General features: G+C 40.1%; 1 protein-coding gene across 47 annotated transcripts in view; it reads right to left on the bottom strand.

Annotated features, from left to right (window-relative positions):
- The window catches only part of LOC139751952 (uncharacterized), a 331,514-nt gene that overhangs the window by 293,688 nt on the left and 19,379 nt on the right, over nt 1-18,447 (bottom strand). For all 47 annotated transcript variants that reach the window (XR_011713450.1, XR_011713448.1, XR_011713449.1 and 44 more), the window contains exon 3: nt 16,393-17,355. Coding sequence is in view for 42 of the 47 variants with exons in the window: in XM_071667661.1 (XP_071523762.1) it covers nt 16,393-17,355 (963 nt within the window). In the remaining 5 variants the exon portion in view is untranslated. The remainder of the gene's footprint in view (nt 1-16,392; nt 17,356-18,447) is intronic.

Here is an 18,447-nt window from a genome sequence, read left to right as displayed (position 1 = left end):
TGTTTAAAACTTTCTCCACTCATATATCTTTTTCATTTACTGCTAACATCCATTTTTTTTTAAATTCTTTATCTGAATCAAAATGCTTGATCATTTTTCTATATTGGTCTTAAAATGAAAATTATAACTGTTACATTATCACTGATTTCCTCTTGGTACCGAGATATTCCCCCAAACATTCATCAAAGCATTTAAGTTTGTTCTCCACTTTCATTTACCTTTGATCAGCTGGCACTCCTACAAATTGCAGCTGCTAGAATTTTAATCTTCACTATTATATATAATGATAGTTTTTCCTTTGTTTTCTTCTACTCTCATACGCTGAGTGTGTTTGATTAAAGATATAAACAGCACATACATCAGAAAGTTATATGATCTTCAGTAATATATGTCAACGAATGAGCTCAATTATTCCAGTTTGCTTGTTAACTGGATGTACACATTCAACATTCCAACCATGTACGTTCTTGGTCCCTGACTTACCTTTGGTCTTATTGTCGTGATTTCTTTTAACTGGAGCCTTTGTTCACCGAAAAAATCTTGTGAATGTCTGCAAATAACAGCTTTGCACAGTTGTGGTAGCCATCAGTCATCATATTTTCACTCAGAGAATTGTTTCCTTTACTCTCAAAAATGTTGGTCACTTTATATAACATGTGAACTTTCACATACTCTTACAGTATGATTTTTGTGATGTTTGCACTTCTGAGCATTCTTACACTGTTCAATTAAAAAATTTTTGTTGGATATACTTATTTATCCAACATTTTCTATCCTAGTTGGTCTCTTTCCTCACTTTGTTATTACTGAGAATGTTCAAGCAAACTTCTATCTTTATTATAGAAGAGCTTCTTGCTACTCATGTCGCTGGTAGCAGAGGTGGGTAGTACCTAAAATGCAATTTTGCCATGATGGCAGAGCTAGCATGTACCCCTTACTGCATGTCTTCCTTGATTAATAACATTGTTCCTCTATGCAGTCATCCTATAAATGTTTGTGGTTGTTCGTTGCATGTTTGTTAATTCTCTAGCTGTGTGAGCTTCCTTCCCTGGCATTGGTACAATTTTGTCATATATTTTTGGTGCATTCCATGGTATGCTTGCAAATATAACTCTATCTTCCTTATGGAGAGCTTCATTATATCTTCCATTGCACCTCGTGAAGTCTTCATCCCCACAGCCCGGGATTAGGCTGTTGGTTGACCAAGCTGTTGGAAGCTGTAGCCCTCTGACCCACACAGCATGGCTGGTCTGGTACACTTTGTAGGTAGTTGTCCAATGCACTCTTAAACTTCTCTACTGTGCATTCCATGCAGTTTCTGATGATAGATGGCAAAATGTTGAAGTGTCTTGGGCCCCAGATATTCAGTGTTCTTTTAATGCATATGGCACCTTAAGATTTCTGAGGTAGTATTTAACAAAGTCTTTCATGCCTGCCATGTCAAGAGGATATTTCTGAATGTTGGATGGGAACAATACCCTCAAGGATTTTCCAGGTATAGGTGCCATCTATACCTCTCCCATCCACACTCCAGAGAGGAAAGCATCTTTTTCAGAAATTTCCAATAATTTTGTTCCTTTGCCACACAAATATGGGCTGTAAAAGATCCCTGAACTGCAATTTTGCCATTTTTGTAGAGTGGCTAGAAGGCAAAAACAATCAATTCACGAAAATTAGTGCCTTGAATAAAACTGTTTTTCTTCCTGTCACAAAAATCCTCAGGATCAAACCTGCCATCCTTCTGCATTAGATGCATTTTGTTTACTATAGGTTAGGTCGTTAAACATTAGTCCAAGGTCTTCCATAACATTCATCTGCTTTATGACAGCATCTGTGCATGTAATCTTTTTTATCTCCAAATCAAAGTTGAAATTATCTCCAATGAAAAGAATGCTGTTCTCAAATGCCCAGCTGAAGAATCTGTTTGTCTCTTTTCATCCTTCAATTCAATAAAATTTCAATACTTTTGTCCTTGACAGCGTAACAGGATTCAAGTAGTCACTAGGTACCCCTGTACAACAGTACCAGTTTAGAATCTTCTATTGATCTCATTTCCATACTTACTCTTGTATCATCTTCAAAGGATGATATGGAAGTGGCTAGTGTTGATGTTAGTGTCAGATATAAGAATGAGAAACAGAAAGGGTGCAAGTACAGTTTCTTAGGCCAAAAGATTATTATGGAGGCACAATACGATGACATTTGTCACATATGTCAAATACTTTTGCAAAGTCTGTGTAAATTGTCATTTTGTTTTCCTAAACTTTAAAAATCCTGTTTTCCCAAATCCTGAAGCTTGTTCACTTCCATGAAGTCAGTCAGCTTACCTCTTAGGACTATCATGAAGATATTAATGTTGTGCGATGTTAATGCTATAGGTTGATAGTTTTGAGATTGCTTTGCCTCCACCTTTGTGGAACAGAGCAATGTGGGTCTGTTTCCAACTTTGGTGAAGTCTTCTGAGCTTTTCCCATCAGTCTAGGATGGGCCAAGGCTTTTCTAACCTAAAGTTTCATTTCTTTCAGCCTTACACAGTAGTTAATTCTATTCATCCCTTTCACTCTGTACTTGAAATGCATCTGAATTCTCAGTTTATATACTTATACTGTTTATCTATACAAAATTCCCATCAACAATTAAAACAAACATATTACTAAGTACTCAATACATACCATTCATTACCTGGCTTGATGGTGGTATCTTCTCATTATCTTACTCAAGGCTTTCATCTCTCTCTCTCTCTCTCTCTCTCTCTCTCTCTCTCTCTCTCTCTCTCTCTCTCTTCACCAAACCACTTGTCATGATTCTCTCACTTCACGTACCTCACCGGCATAAAGAACCCACATCTGCCATCCTATCATCTAACACATTCAAGTCCTTTAATGAACTCACTCATTCTCTTCACCTTATGTCTGCCTGTAACCACCTCTACATTTGTCCCTTCACTGATGTTCCCCTTTATTCTTCTTTTACCCACACTATTAACCTCCTCCTAAACTTTTTTCCTCCTCCCTAAAGTTTGTTGATACCCACTCACTAAAACTTTTTGTTGCCCCCATTTTCAGCCCCTGCTGCTTTCTTTAATACATACAATCACAAACCCTCCTTCCCTATAACACACATTCATCTCTTTCCTCATTCACTAGCAACTTATCCTACCACTCATTAACCTTTCTCATTCCCACCTCCCACAAACTTTTCACATCAATGCTTCCATAAATACCTCCCATTCCTCACCCACTCCCCTACCTTCATTTATTCTCTTACCCTTTGCCATTTACTCTCAGCTTTTTCCAAGCTCAAGTTACCTTCACCACCCTCTTTCCATTGATATAATTTCCTCTTTTCTAAGCCTCAAAAAATCTTTACCCTCACCTCTACCAGACATCCCACCAGCTGCCCCTCTCGGCACATTCACATCCAAGCCTCTCTCTTATACATGCCCATCAAGTGGTAAATAAAACAATAATGCCCACTTACCATCTTTCCTACATCACATATACTTAAGTCCCCCTTTTTTGAATCTTGTATTACCAAGCACCAGTACATGTTCAGCACACAACTCCAGAAACTGTTCACCATCAGCCCTCTCATGGCTTGATGCATTAACATCCATATAAATGTGGGGCTCACTTCCATACTCTTTCGAATACTTACACAAATACTCTTTCTAACATCTTTCCCGTTGAGATTTGTTTCACTCAGGGTTAGAACATCCAAGTTTTCCTCCTTCATACTTTCCAACACCTTAGCCCCAGAATGAGCCTTCAAGGAGGATAACACTCGTTTGGCTTCTTCCTCTGTTCCAACGTTTAGAAACCGAAATGCAGGAAGGGCAAAGTTTCTAGCACCCCAATCCCATCTCTCTTTATCACCTTCTATGACACAATGAGAATACAAGGAAAGTATATTCTACCACCTACACCCAGGATGGCTACACATATATACTTCATTCCTGCTTCAGGAGTCCCTTCTATCATCATGAGGCTTCTGTTGAATACATGGTGAAGCCTTTGAAGGTCTTCAACCCCCATGGCCCAGGCTGTTGGATTTGGTTAATGGCTGACCAAGCTATTGGAAGCAACAGCCCTTAAGACTACATAGCCCTCACAGCCTGTTACACTTTGTGGGTATTTGTTCAGTGCACTCAAAATTTTCTACTGTGCATCCCACTGTTTCTGATGGTAGATGGCAAGGTGTTGAGGAGCCTGGAGCCTTGGATGTTAAAGTTGTTCTCTCTTTCTATGCAAATTAAACCTTTGAATTTCAGAGGTAGTCCTCAACACCTGTTGTACCAGGAGGATGTTATTTCCAAATGCAAGTTGGGAACCACATAATCTAAGATTTTCCAGGTGGTGATGATGATGTACATTCCCTATCTGCACTCAGAATATAACCACACAGATTTCAGCCATTCCCAATAATTCAGTTACCTTTACCACATAAATACAGACTGTTAAAATCTATACACACTTTCTAATTCAAAGACCTTGCTGTAGAAGCATCCAGAAATTTGGCTACTGGTCAGGGCCATGGGTCAAAAAGTAATGAGACGCAAGTGTGTCAATGTAAAGAGTGCAGGGCAACTGAGTATTCGTGTGTGTTATGTGCAGAGTGCAGGGCAACTGAGTATTAAGTGCTGTGTCTTCTTTTGGTAGCTCCATCATGGGTCTTTGGATATGGTAAAATGGAGTTTGTAGTGCGGCTATTGATAAGTAGTGTCCAATACATAGACAAGATCCTGTTTGCAACTCATGTTTGTCTGGGGATATGGTTTTTGATGGGTGTATGTCTAGTAGGCTGGAGCTTAAGACAGCTGGGAGGCCAATTATTTAGTGCTTATCAAGTTGGTTTGGTTATTTATTTATTTATTTATTTTGCTTTGTCGCTGTCTCCCGCGTCTGCGAGGTAGCTACAGACGAAAGAAAGGGCCCAACCCACCCCATACACATGTATATACATACACGTCCACACACGCAAATATACATACCTATACATCTCAATGTACACATATATATACACACATAGACACATATACACATGCACACAATTCACAGTCTGCCTTTATTCATTCCCATCGCCACCTCGCCACACATGGAATAACATCCCCCTCCCCCCTCATGTGTGCGAGGTAGAGCTAGGAAAAGACAACAAAGGCCCCATTCGTTCACACTCAGTCTCTAGCTGTCATGCAATAATGCCCGAAACCACAGCTCCCTCTCCACATCCAGGCCCCACACAACTTTCCATGGTTTACCTCAGACGCTTCACATGCCCTGATTCAATCCATTGACAGCACGTCGACCCCAGTATACCACATCGATCCCATTCACTCTATTCCTTGCACGCCTTTCACCCTCCTGCATGTTCAGGCCCCCATCACTCAAAATCTTTTTCACTCCATCTTTCCACCTCCAATTTGGTCTCCCTCTTCTCCTCGTTCCCTCCACCTCTGACACATATATCCTCTTGGTCAATCTTTCCTCACTCATTCTCTCCATGTGCCCAAACCATTTCAAAACACCCTCTTCTGCTCTCTCAACCATGCTCTTTTTATTTCCACACTTCTCTCTTACCCTTACATTACTTACTCGATCAAACCACCTCACACCACATATTGTCCTCAAACATCTCATTTCCAGCACATCCACCCTCCTGCGTACAACTCTATCCATAGCCCACGCCTCGCAACCATACAACATTGTTGAAACCACCATTCCTTCAAACATACCCATTTCTGCTTTCCGAGATAATGTTCTTGACTTCCACACATTCTTCAAGGCTCCCAGGATTTTCGCCCCCTCCCCACCCTATGATTCACTTCCGCTTCCATGGTTCCATCCGCTGCCAGATCCACTCCCAGATATCTAAAACACTTTACTTCCTCCAGTTTTTCTCTATTCAAACTTACCTCCCAATTGACTTGACCCTCAACCCTACTGTACCTAATAACCTTGCTCTTATTCACATTCACTCTTAACTTTCTTCTTTCACACACTTTACCAAACTCAGTCACCAGCTTCAGCAGTTTCTCACAGTAATCAGCCACCAGCGCTGTATCATCAGCAAACAACACTGACTCACTTCCCAAGCTCTCTCATCCCCAACAGACTTCATACTTGCCCCTCTTTCCAAAACTCTTGCATTCACCTCCTAACAACCCCATCCATAAACAAATTAAACAACCATGGAGACATCACACACCCCTGCCGCAAACCTACATTCACTGAGAGCCAATCACTTTCCTCTCTTCCTACACGTACACATGCCTTACATCCTCGATAAAAACTTTTCACTGCTTCTAACAACTTGCCTCCCACACCATATATTCTTAATACCTTCCTCTATCAACTCTATCATATGCCTTCTCCAGATCCATAAATCATACATAGAAATCCATTTGCTTTTCTAAGTATTTCTCACACACATTCTTCAAAGCAAACACCTGATCCACACATCCTCTACCACTTCTGAAACCACACTGCTCTTCCCCAATCTGATGCTCTGTACATGCCTTCACCCACTCAATCAATACCCTCCCATATAATTTACCAGGAATACTCAACAAACTTATACCTCTGTAATTGGAGCACTCACTCTCATCCCCTTTGCCTTTGTACAATGGCACTATGCACACATTCCGCCAATCCTCAGGCACCTCACCATGAATCATACATACATTAAATAACCTTACCAACCAGTCAACAATACAATCACCCCCATTTCAATAAATTCCACTGCAATACCATCCAAACCTGCTGCCTTGCCGGCTTTCATCTTCCGCAAAGCTTTTACTACCTCTTCTGTTTACCAAATCATTTTCCCTAACCCTCTCACGTTGCACACCACCTTGACCAATACACCCTATATCTGCCACTCTATCACCAAACACATTCAACAAACCTTCAAAATACTCACTCCATCTCCTTCTCACATCACCATTACTTGTTATCACCTCCCCATTAGCCCCCTTAACTGAAGTTCCCATTTGCTCCCTTGTCTTACTCACTTTATTTACCTCCTTCCAGAACATCTTTTTATTCTCCCTAAAATTTAATGATACTCTCTCACCCCAACTCTCATTTGCCCTCTTTTTCACCTCTTGCACCTTTCTCTTGGTTTGGTACACATATATATTTAATTTTTATTTCATTTTGCTTTGTCGCTGTCTCCCACATTAGCAAGGTATATATGATACCATATATAAAAAACAGTACTACCATAACTTCATTATTATGAAACAAAGTTTGTTTAGACATGGGATTTGCCACTCTATCATCAAACACATTCAACACCTTCAAAATCCTCACTCCATCTCCTTATCACATCACCACTACTTGTTATCACCTCCCCATTAGCCCCCTTCACTAAAGTTCCCATTTGCTCCCTTGTCTTACGCACTTTATTTACCTCCTTCCAGATAATTTTTGTTTTTTGCTTTGTCACTGTCTCCCGCGTTTGCGAGGTAGCGCAAGGAAACAGATGAAAGAAATGGCCCAACCCACCCCCATACACATGTATATACATACGTCCACACATGCAAATATACATACCTACACAGCTTTCCATGGTTTACCCCAGACGCTTCACATGCCGATTCAATCCACTGACAGCACGTCAACCCCGGTATACAACATCAATCCAATTCACTCTATTCCTTGCCCTCCTTTCACCCTCCTGCATGTTCAGGCCCCGATCACACAAAATCTTTTTCACTCCATCTTTCCATCTCCAATTTGGTCTCTCACTTCTCCTTCCCTCCACCTCCGACACATATACCCTCTTGGTCAATCTTTCCTCACTCATTCTCTCCATGTGACCAAACCATTTCAAAACACCCTCTTCTGCTCTCTCAACCACGCTCTTTTTATTTCCACACATCTCTCTTACCCTTACGTTACTTACTCGATCAAACCACCTCACACCATACATTGTCCTCAAACATCTCATTTCCAGCACATCCATCCTCCTGCGTACAACTCTATCCATAGCCCACGCCTCGCAACCATACAACATTGTTGGAACCACTATTCCTTCAAACATACCCATTTTTGCTTTCCGAGATAATGTTCTCGACTTCCACACATTCTTCAAGGCTCCCAGGATTTTCGCCCCCTCCCCCACCCTATGATCCACTTCCACTTCCATGGTTCCATCTGCTGCCAGATCCACTCCCAGATATCTAAAACACTTTACTTCCTCCAGTTTTTCTCCATTCAAACTTACCTCCCAATTGACTTGACCCTCAACCCTAATGTACCTAATAATTAACCTTGCTCTTATTCACATTTACTCTTAACTTTCTTCTTTCACACACTTTACCAAACTCAGTCACCAGCTTCTGCAGTTTCTCACATGAATCAGCCACCAGCGCTGTATCATCAGCGAACAACAACTGACTCACTTCCCAAGCTCTCTCATCCCCAACAGACTTCATACTTGCCCCTCTTTCCAAAACTCTTGCATTCACCTCCCTAACAACCCCATCCATAAACAAATTAAACAACATGGAGACATCACACACCCCTGCCGCAAACCTACATTCACTGAGAACCAATCACTTTCCTCTCTTCCTACACGTACACATGCCTTACATCCTCGATAGAACATCTTTTTATTCTCCCTAAAATTTAATGATACTCTCTCACCCCAACTCTCATTTGCCCGCTTTTTCACCTCTTGCACCTTTCTCTTGGTTTGGTACACATATATATTTTATTTTTATTTCATTTTGCTTTGTCGCTGTCTCCAGCATTAGCGAGGTATATATGATACCATATATAAAAACAGTACTACCATAACATCATTATTAAGAAACTAAGTTTGTTTAGACATGGGATCTGCGTGTGAATGTTTATGGTAATAATCTGAGGCTGTTTTTGGTCCTGCAGTTTTTTTTTCATGCGTGTGGGAGGAGAGGAGGGTGATTGGTTCTCGGTGAGTGTGGGTTTGCGGCGGGGGTGTGTGGTGTCTCCATGGTTGTTTGGTTTGTTTATGGGTGGGGTTGTTAGGGAGGTGGGTGCAAGAGTTTTGGAGAGAGGGGCAGGTGTGGGGTCTGTTGGGGATGGGAGAGCTTGGGAGGTGAGTCAGTTGTTGTTCGCTGGTGGTGCAGCGCTGGTGGCTGGTTCATGTGAGAGGCTGCGGGGGCTGGTGACTGAGTTTGGTGGGGTGTGTGAGGGAAGAAAGTTGGGAGCGGGTGTGAATGAGAGCAAGGTAGTTGGGTGCAGTGGGGTTGGGGGTCAGGTCGGTTGGGAGGTGAGTTTGAATGGAGAAAAACTGGAGGAAGTAAAGTGTTTTAGATATCTGGGAGTGGATCTGGCAGCGGATGGAACCATGGAAGCAGAAGTAGATCATAGGTTGGGGGAGGGGGGAAAATCCTGGGAGCCTTGAAGAATGTGTGGAAGTCGAGAACATTATCTCAGAAAGCAGAAATGGGTATGTTTGAAGGAATAGTGGTTCCAACAATGTTGTATGGTTGCGAGGCGTGGGCTATGGATAGAGTTGTGCGCAGGAGGGTGGATGTGCTGGAAATGAGATGTTTGAGGACAATGTGTGGTGTGAGGTGGTTTGATCGAGTAAGTAACGTAAGGGTAAGAGAGATGTGTGGAAATAAAAAGAGCGTGGTTGAGAGAGCAGAAGAGGGTGTTTTGAAATGGTTTGGGCACATGGAGAGAATGAGTGAGGAAAGATTGACCAAGAGGATATATGTGTCAGAGGTGGAGGGAACGAGGAGAAGTGGGAGACCAAATTGGAGGTGGAAAGATGGAGTGAAAAAGATTTTGTGTGATCGGGGCCTGAACATGCAGGAGGGTGAAAGGAAGGAAAGGAATAGAGTGAATTGGATCGATGTGGTATACCGGGGTTGACGTGCTGTCAGTGGATTGAATCAGGGCATGTGAAGCGTCTGGGGTGAACCATGGAAAGCTGTGTAGGTATGTATATTTGTGTGTGTGGACGTATGTATATACATGTGTATGGGGGTGGGTTGGGCCATTTCTTTTGTCTGTTTCCTTGCGATACCTCGCAAACGCGGGAGACAGCGAAAAAAAAAAAAAAAAAAAAAAAAAAAAAAAAAAGTTGTAAATGACAGCTCTATATAACTATATACATCTATTCATCTACATCAGATGCCTGTTCCCTCTGGGAACTCCCTCAATTGGGTGGCCACAGCAAAAGAATCTCCATAACTAGAGAATTTTAGTGCTATTTCTTAGCCTTTAGTGCCTATCTGAACAGGCCAATGGCAGAGGGCAACTGTAAAGCAGATTCAAGAGAATCCCACAAAGACTTCTTACACTCTGCTTCTACTCAATGCTCCAACCTTAGTACTACTACTACCTTGTATACCTGACTTTTGATCCTACCTACTACTTCTACCTAATGCTCCTACCGTTGTGCCAAATGATGAGCTAGTGCATGGTACTCACCAAATGAAAGTTTTGAGTTATGAAGAGCATGTGAGTAAATGTCAAATAGTGTGTGACATGAAGAGATTGTATGTATGTAAAGAGAATGCCAGCAGTTCATAAGGTAGACAGAAAAGTTAGCTACCTGAGTCAAAGGGGTGTAAATTGACAACCCCTGAAGTGCTGGCTCACTACACAACTGTCATTAACCTTCCTGATACCAAGGCAGGCAGTAGCAGTTATATATCTATACATCAAAGAGTAAATGTATCACCATTATGAAGCATGATGCTTTTTTATTTTACTTGCATCTGATAGTAAATGATTGCTATACTATACTTCATATACAAAATAGTAAATATCTTAACTCCATTTGAAAACAAGTTACTAATAATGCATGCTACTGCTCATGTAAATGATTATGACAATTTGTGACAGTTTGTGTCTTACACTGGGTTTAATGCATTTATTCATAAGTGATTCCTCAATAATACTGTAAACACTAAATAGTATACATTATGACAAGTAAACCTTTATGAAGAATCTTTTTCACAAATGCGTTCTGCTGCTTGTGCATAAATATTTACAGCAATAATCAATTCGTCAAGTTGTTTTTGGTCTTAACCTTTTTTAGTGAATTCCCTGGAAATGACTGCTCTATAACATTATATATACTGGTGCTACCAGACTCTGCCTGCTAAAGGCTACATGAGTGAAAAATCAACTGTACCATTGGGGGTGCAGTCTTTACAAAGAACTTCTCACTAAAGGAGTCTATTTTCACAGCTAATAATATCTGCACAGCCTTAGGTTGCACGATATGGATAACACTTGGACTCGTCTACATGAACCGGTCCTGGGGTAACTATAATATCACCAAAGAGTCAATATGAAAAAAATTCACTAACAAGCGAGTCTGTTGAGATGCATGCTACCACAAGTGTAGATGTTTACTATAAAAACCATTTTCTGATGTTTTCTGTCTTGAGGAATTATGTATCAATTTGTAAATGACTGCACTATGATACTAAATACACCATACAGTAAATATCATAACAACCTCTGTTATTCAGCAAGCAACATCCACTACATAAATTAATACAATAATAATTCATTGTGCTCAATTTGGTTTTACACTTTATTACAAGCTTTTCTTCATAATTGCGTTTTAATATATACATCAAATACTAAATCTTACACCATCACCACCAATAACTACAAAACGAATACATTATAATAAAATAATATAATGGTACTGAATTTGTTTGCAATCTATTACAGTGCTGTATATACTTCGTGCCTACTGCCTCATAACACTATAGCCAACTGAAAATGAATTTTGGAGCAGGTGATGCTGATGGACATTACAATACCTGGAGAGATCTTCAAAGATTGTTTATCCCTACAGCCTCAGCTTGGCCCATGAAGCTGGTGTGAGTCGTTGGTCAACCAAGCTGTTCGAAGCCAAAGCTCACAGGCCCACATAGCCTCCACATCCTGATTAACCTACTACTGATGTTGGTAGTGCCCCAGCTGGTCACTATGAGGCCAGTGTAGGATGGCACTGACTCAAAAAGCCCAAGGAAATTATCCAGCATGTCACTCTCTTCATAGTTTGACAGACACACATTCTATTTTCATCTCTTACCTTCTGTAATACTTTTTCAAACATGGCACTTTCATTGTTTACCTTTGTTCTGCTATTACTGGTTTACAAGTCAGAGAGACCAAAATAGATATCCTTTTCATTATCTTCACTAAATCATCAACCTTGCCTGTTAAAGAGAGCTAGTAAACATATCAGGATCACTTCCTTTCTCTTTGGTACTACAATTAGAGAAATGTTCCCTCAATATTTACTCAATATCATTGTCTTTCAAGCCATCCTCCTCTATTATGATTTTCCCACCATGGTAATTACCTATTTCTTCACATGTAACTTTTACAGTTGTGTATCATGTGTCATCAAGAATACTTTCAAGTCAGTAAGTGCAAATCTGCGGTGCAAATCATTCCAAGTGGTGGCTGCCCATACTGTGAGGACTATAAGTAGTAGCCTAGATGCTTCTTATATGATAAAAACAACTCCCCAAGCCAAAAGCTGTCATGGGGGATCAAAAGTTGTTTGTCAACTATAGGGGTAAAAAAAAATCCCTAACCACATCCCCACCCCACAGACCTTTCCATGGTTTACCCCAGATGTTTCACATGCCCTGGTTCAATCCATTGACAGCAAGTCAACCCTGTTATACCACATCGTTCTAATTCACTCTATTCCTAGCAAGCCTCTCACCCTCCAGTATGTTTAGACCCTGATCGCTTAAAATCTTTTTCACTCCATCCTTCAACATCCAATTTGGTCTCCTGCTTCTCCTTCCCTCAACCTCTGACACATATATCCTCTTTGTCAACCTTTCCTAACTCATTCTCTCTATATGTCCAAACCATTTCAACACAACCTCTTCTGCTCTCTCAACAACACTTTTATTTCCACACATCTCTCTTACCCTCATTACTTAATCAAACAACTCTCTTACCCTCATTACTTAATCAAACAACCTTACGTCGTATATTGTCCTCAAACACATCCACCCTCCTCCGTATAACCTTACCCATAGCCCATGCCTTGCAACCAAATATTGTTGGAACTAAGATTCCTTCAAACATACCCATTTTTGCTCTCCAAGATAATGTTCTCGCCTTCCATACACTCTTCATCACTCCCAGAAACATCGACCCCTCCACCACCCTGAGACTCACTCATGCTTCTATGGTTCCACTCGCTGCTAAGTCCACTGCCAGATATCTAAAACACTTCACTTCCTCCAATTTTTCTCCATTCAAACTTACATCCCAATTAACTTATCAATCAATAATAAAGATAAAAAAAATTCAGATGAACCAATTATATTGATATATACCCATCTATATACCTCATGCCTGTTCCCACCTGGAACTCCCTCTAGGGGGTGGCCAAAGAAAAAGCCTCTCCAAACTAGTCAACTCCAGTTCCCTAGTAGTGACACTATACAGTACATTTAAGTATGGCACAAATGCCAAGGTCATACTTTTCCCATTATGTCATATGTGATTAAGATTCTTTCCAAGAGCTAATTGTAGTTGCTTATAACATAAAGCATCTCTACATACCAATACAACATACCTCCCACACTAATGGTTGGTGGGAAAAGGAAATCCATACAAGTAGGCTAGTCCCCAAGAGGTTAGACGTATCACATCATTGTGAAATGTAAGCAACAAAATTTTTCCCAGTGCTAACTCTACTGGTTTACGACATGAGGCACCACCCATTCTAAAAAATACATCTTCCAACTTTTATAGGAGGGTCGAAAGAGACAAACTGTACGGCTAGTCTCCAATCGTACACTGTACAAGCTTGACAACAGTCTCTTGGGGATTAAAAATAAAGTGTACAACAGCAAATTCTGAGCTAATTTCTTCTGATATGATGATGAAACATCATTTCTCATTCATTTCCAATTCCAGAGGATGGATAAAATCCATAAAACTTTCGAGTGTCACTCCATTCATTTACATCCTCAACCCCTTCCCATATGTAAGAGAAATATGTAAACTCTCACAAATATCAGCCTACATTAATTTTTTTGAAAGAAAAACTCTGTGGATAATGTGATTCGTCAAAAGATAAGTCTCCATTTAAACACATGCTTACCCTCTCTCATTCAGACACATAAAGGTTTTTACACTTGCTCAAAATTTTCATACTTTTCCTTATCTCCTTTCCCCCCTCTTCATTAACCTCTTTACATTTCAATCGTGGATCAGCATTGATGTGGGCTTTCTCCAGGATAGAAGCTGTGGGGGGGGGGGGGGGAGAGAGAGAGAGAGAGAGAGAGAGAGAGAGAGAGAGAGAGAGAGAGAGAGAGAGAGAGAGAGAGAGAGAGAGAGAGAGAGAGAGAGAGAATGGGGGGAATAAGAGTTGAAGTGAGGCACAGGGTGGGTGAGGGGAGTAAGTCAGGGAGAAACTGATGAATATGTAGAGATCACTATCAGGGGAGAAAAAGATATGGCCATATCTGAATGTACAGTAGTCTAAATGATGATGTATGAATCCAAGTTATGGACTATATGTGAGAAGGTACAGAAGATAGTGATTGTGTCTGAAATAACATATATGAGAACATGTGGTGTGAGGTGGGTTCATCAAACAAGAAATTATAAGGCATGAGAAAATTGAGGTTAGAGTATGACTGATCATCACACAAGAAATTATAAGGTGTGAGAAAGGTGTGGTTAGAGTATGGCTGCTCATCAATCAAGAAATTATAAGGTATGAGAAAGGTGAGGTTAGAGTATGGCTGCTCATCAATCAAGAAATCATAAGGTATGAGAAAGGCATGGTTTGAGTATATCTGCTCATCACACAAGAAATTATACGGTATGAGAAAGGTGTGGTTATAGTATATCTGCTCATCACACAAGAAATTATAAGGTATGAGAAAGGCGTGGTTTGAGTATGGCTTTAAGTTAAGAAAAAAAAAAAAAAAATGAGATAAAATTATTTGTAACTACCGTCAATGGAGTGAAACAAGGTATACGAGGCAGTCAAGGGAAACAGGAAACCACAGAAAGGTCTGTGGGGATCAGCAATGGATTAGGAGCTGCGGTTTCAGTGCATCAAATATGAACTTCTGAGAGTGGATTGAGAGATTAAGCCCACTTTTGCCTGTTCCTGATGCTATCTGGCTATTGTGGAAAATGGGGGAGAAAAAGTGCACTGGTAGTGATACACATCTCAACAAATTGCTTCTTAATGATCAGTAAAGTTGTTATAATATCTACTATCTGTTGTATGATATAGAGCAATCATGAAAGAATGAATCCATGCAAAAAAGTGTGTGACCTAAGACAGCATCAAAAACTGATAATCATCTAAAACATTTATGTACCATCAGTAGAATACAACATGCATTTCAAAAAACCACTTCATAACAGAAAGGTTGTTACATTTCCTATTTGTGGGATACACTATGTAAGACATCTATCTAATGTATGAAAAAGTACTCCCAAAATCAGTGAGAAATTAATATGCAAACCATTTATACAGCAGCGGTAGTACTCATCTCAACAAATCATTCCGTATTAGTAGTGACAATATTTACCATTAATTGTAAACAGTATCACTATGAATGTAATAATTTCTGAACAAATGCATGCTGAAAAATATTGTACGACCAAAAACAGATCACAAATTGATAACTATCATAAAAAATTTTGCACTGCCAATAGCACACATCTCAACCTGATAAATAGTACAATTATAACAATTACTATTTGTTTTACACTACATTAAACAACGATCATCTATACACACATGCCTACAAAAAATGTGTAAGACCCAAAACAGTCAAAAATCAGTAATTATCACAAAAATTTATACACTAGTGGTAGTATATATGCCAGCAATTTACTTCATAATAGAAAATTTACGACACTTACCATCTACTGTATGCAATTACAATCATCTATAAGAACATGCACGAAGAGATCAAAAGCAGCATCACAAAGTGATAATTATCATAGTAATGAAGTTATGGCATTTAACTGCTTGTTGTTTACAATATAATTTCTGAAAAAATGCATGATAAAGGGCAAGACCAAAACAAGTATCACAAATTTACACAGTAGTGATATGTTGATATAAGGCACTACACATCACCATCATGAGGTCTTGCATGATACACAGCTCTTACTCTACATTTCACTTTGAATCATCTATTACTCAACAAAGATCTTTTATACTTTTATATTTTTTCAGTCATAATTATAGTGTATCTTTTTCAAAAATCATAAAATATCTCAACATAGCAGATCAGAAAAACAGCTTTTATCATAAATAGAGAATGCACTGAGAAACACAAAGTAGCATTCAGTATTCACATGCAAAAACCTAAGTCTGATGCAAAAGTGAGCTAAACTGACAACAATAAAATTTCACACTTACCCCTTGAAGGCCTGAAGGCCCAGGTATTTGGTCTGCATTGTACGAGTCCATTTGGTCATGTTCCTCTTTTTCTATTTCACCACCATGACTTTGGTATTCTGAGAAATCGTTACTAGTCTCCTCTTCATCCCCATCCATCTCACTCCCTTCATCTCTCTCCCCATGAGAATCTTTTGTTCCAGAGTTATCTGCAGTATCATCTACCTCAACCTTAATCATTTGAACTGGAAGGATGGATGGGTCAGATGATCTAGGCGATGCAGTAGGTGGGTGAGATGACTCAGGTCCACTACTTGGAGGAGAACGTAAGGACGATGGATCTGGAGACGGTCTTAAGGAAGATATTTGTGATGGGTGTTGTTGTGTCGACTGTGAGTGGGTGTCTTGTCTACCACGCCCACTGTCTAAATGTCGTGTCTCCTGGGATACATTAGGTGGTGGGGGCATAGATTGTGATGGCACATGTGACTCAGGTACATTTGATAGTTGAGGGGGTGCTTGACTAGGCACTGATGATGTGGAAGGGAGGTGGGAGGAAGACGACTGGGAGGACCCCCGTGAGATTGGGGGTGAAGGGGCCCTTCCACGGTCTCCTCCAGATTCCCGTCTTTTTCGTTTTGCGGGGGGACTGTCCTCCCTTCTTTCAGGTACACTAATGGGCCCTTTTTTCTGGGCTTTGGTTGGATCCTCATCTGGGACAGCGAGACCTTTAATTCTTAAACACTCGGCAGCTTTAATGAGTCCCGCTAGCTCACTCTGCCTCACATCAACTTCACCTATGTACATATAATCTAACAAGGCCTCTAAATCTGACTTTTTAATGTCTTTGAGCACAACTACTGGATTTTTACAAGGAGTCTTTTCAAAAATTTCAGCAAAGTAATCACTACACGTTGACATCACAAGTTTGTGCACTGGGAAAAACTTTCCTTCACATGCTAAAGTAGCATCAGTGTAGGTATGCTGAAAAAAAAAAGGACACTATTAGTGCCAATACCCTAAAAAGTAAGAAAGAGCCATACAACATCGATGTAAACATTCAACACCTACAAAAATATCCTTCCTATATGAACCCCATTCTAATATGCTGTGCAATCATTTTACAATACAATTTGACCCTTTGCCTTTAAACTGCCCCATACCCAACCATCATCCTCGGAGCAAGAATAAAAATCTGAATCCTATCTCACATTTCAATAAACTTCATTCATAGATCTCCCTCACCAGAATAAACATAAAACATATACACCCCATATTGACCATACAAAATTAAGCAAACACTCTACCAGCCAAATAGTAAACACCAACCCACCATGCAAACACCCAAGTGAAACTATACTCCTCATTTATGTACAATACACTTTCTCATTGTGTTTTGGACACCACCTATTTTTCCTATGCAAATATGATTTCAACATATCAAAAAATCTATCTTGCCAAAGATGAATCTTCCATACTGAAGACTTACTCCCCAACTGCTCTTTGCTTAACCCATGGACATACACACCTCACCCCATTCTAAAACCTGTGAGCCTGCTTGGTGGACATGGATGAAGGGAGGGGTTTCTAGGATAGAAAAGAAAGTACAAAAGAAGGGGTTTCTACGGCAGGAAGGAAAGTACAAAAGAAGGGGTTTCTAGGGTAGGAAGGAAAGTACAAAGATAGTTCTTGGGTAGAAAGGTAAGTACACAGATATGTACACAATTCATCTATTCATTGAGTTACCCAAGGACCAATTTTTACATTGAGTTACCTAAGGATCAATTTTTACAATTTTTACATTGAGTTACCTAAGGATCAATTTTTACAAGTCCAAATGTCATCCAGAACCCTTCTATATGCTCCTGCAGCATAAGGCTGCACTAATTCCAGTTGCAAGAAAACACCAACACTTTTGGAGCAAGATCTTTGAAAAGGCTGTCCTAACACTGATAAAGCCTCATCGAAGGTGACTTCATTTGCAAAGTATCCTCAAGCAACACAGTCACCCACTTTCCTAATAAATTCAACTGTAATACAAATCATCCAAACCCGATGTCTTTCTGGATTTCATCT

The sequence above is a fragment of the Panulirus ornatus genome, chromosome 12, assembly GCF_036320965.1.
Source record: "Panulirus ornatus isolate Po-2019 chromosome 12, ASM3632096v1, whole genome shotgun sequence".
NCBI classification, from domain to species: domain Eukaryota; kingdom Metazoa; phylum Arthropoda; class Malacostraca; order Decapoda; family Palinuridae; genus Panulirus; species Panulirus ornatus.
This window is presented reverse-complemented; position numbering and strand designations above follow the sequence as displayed.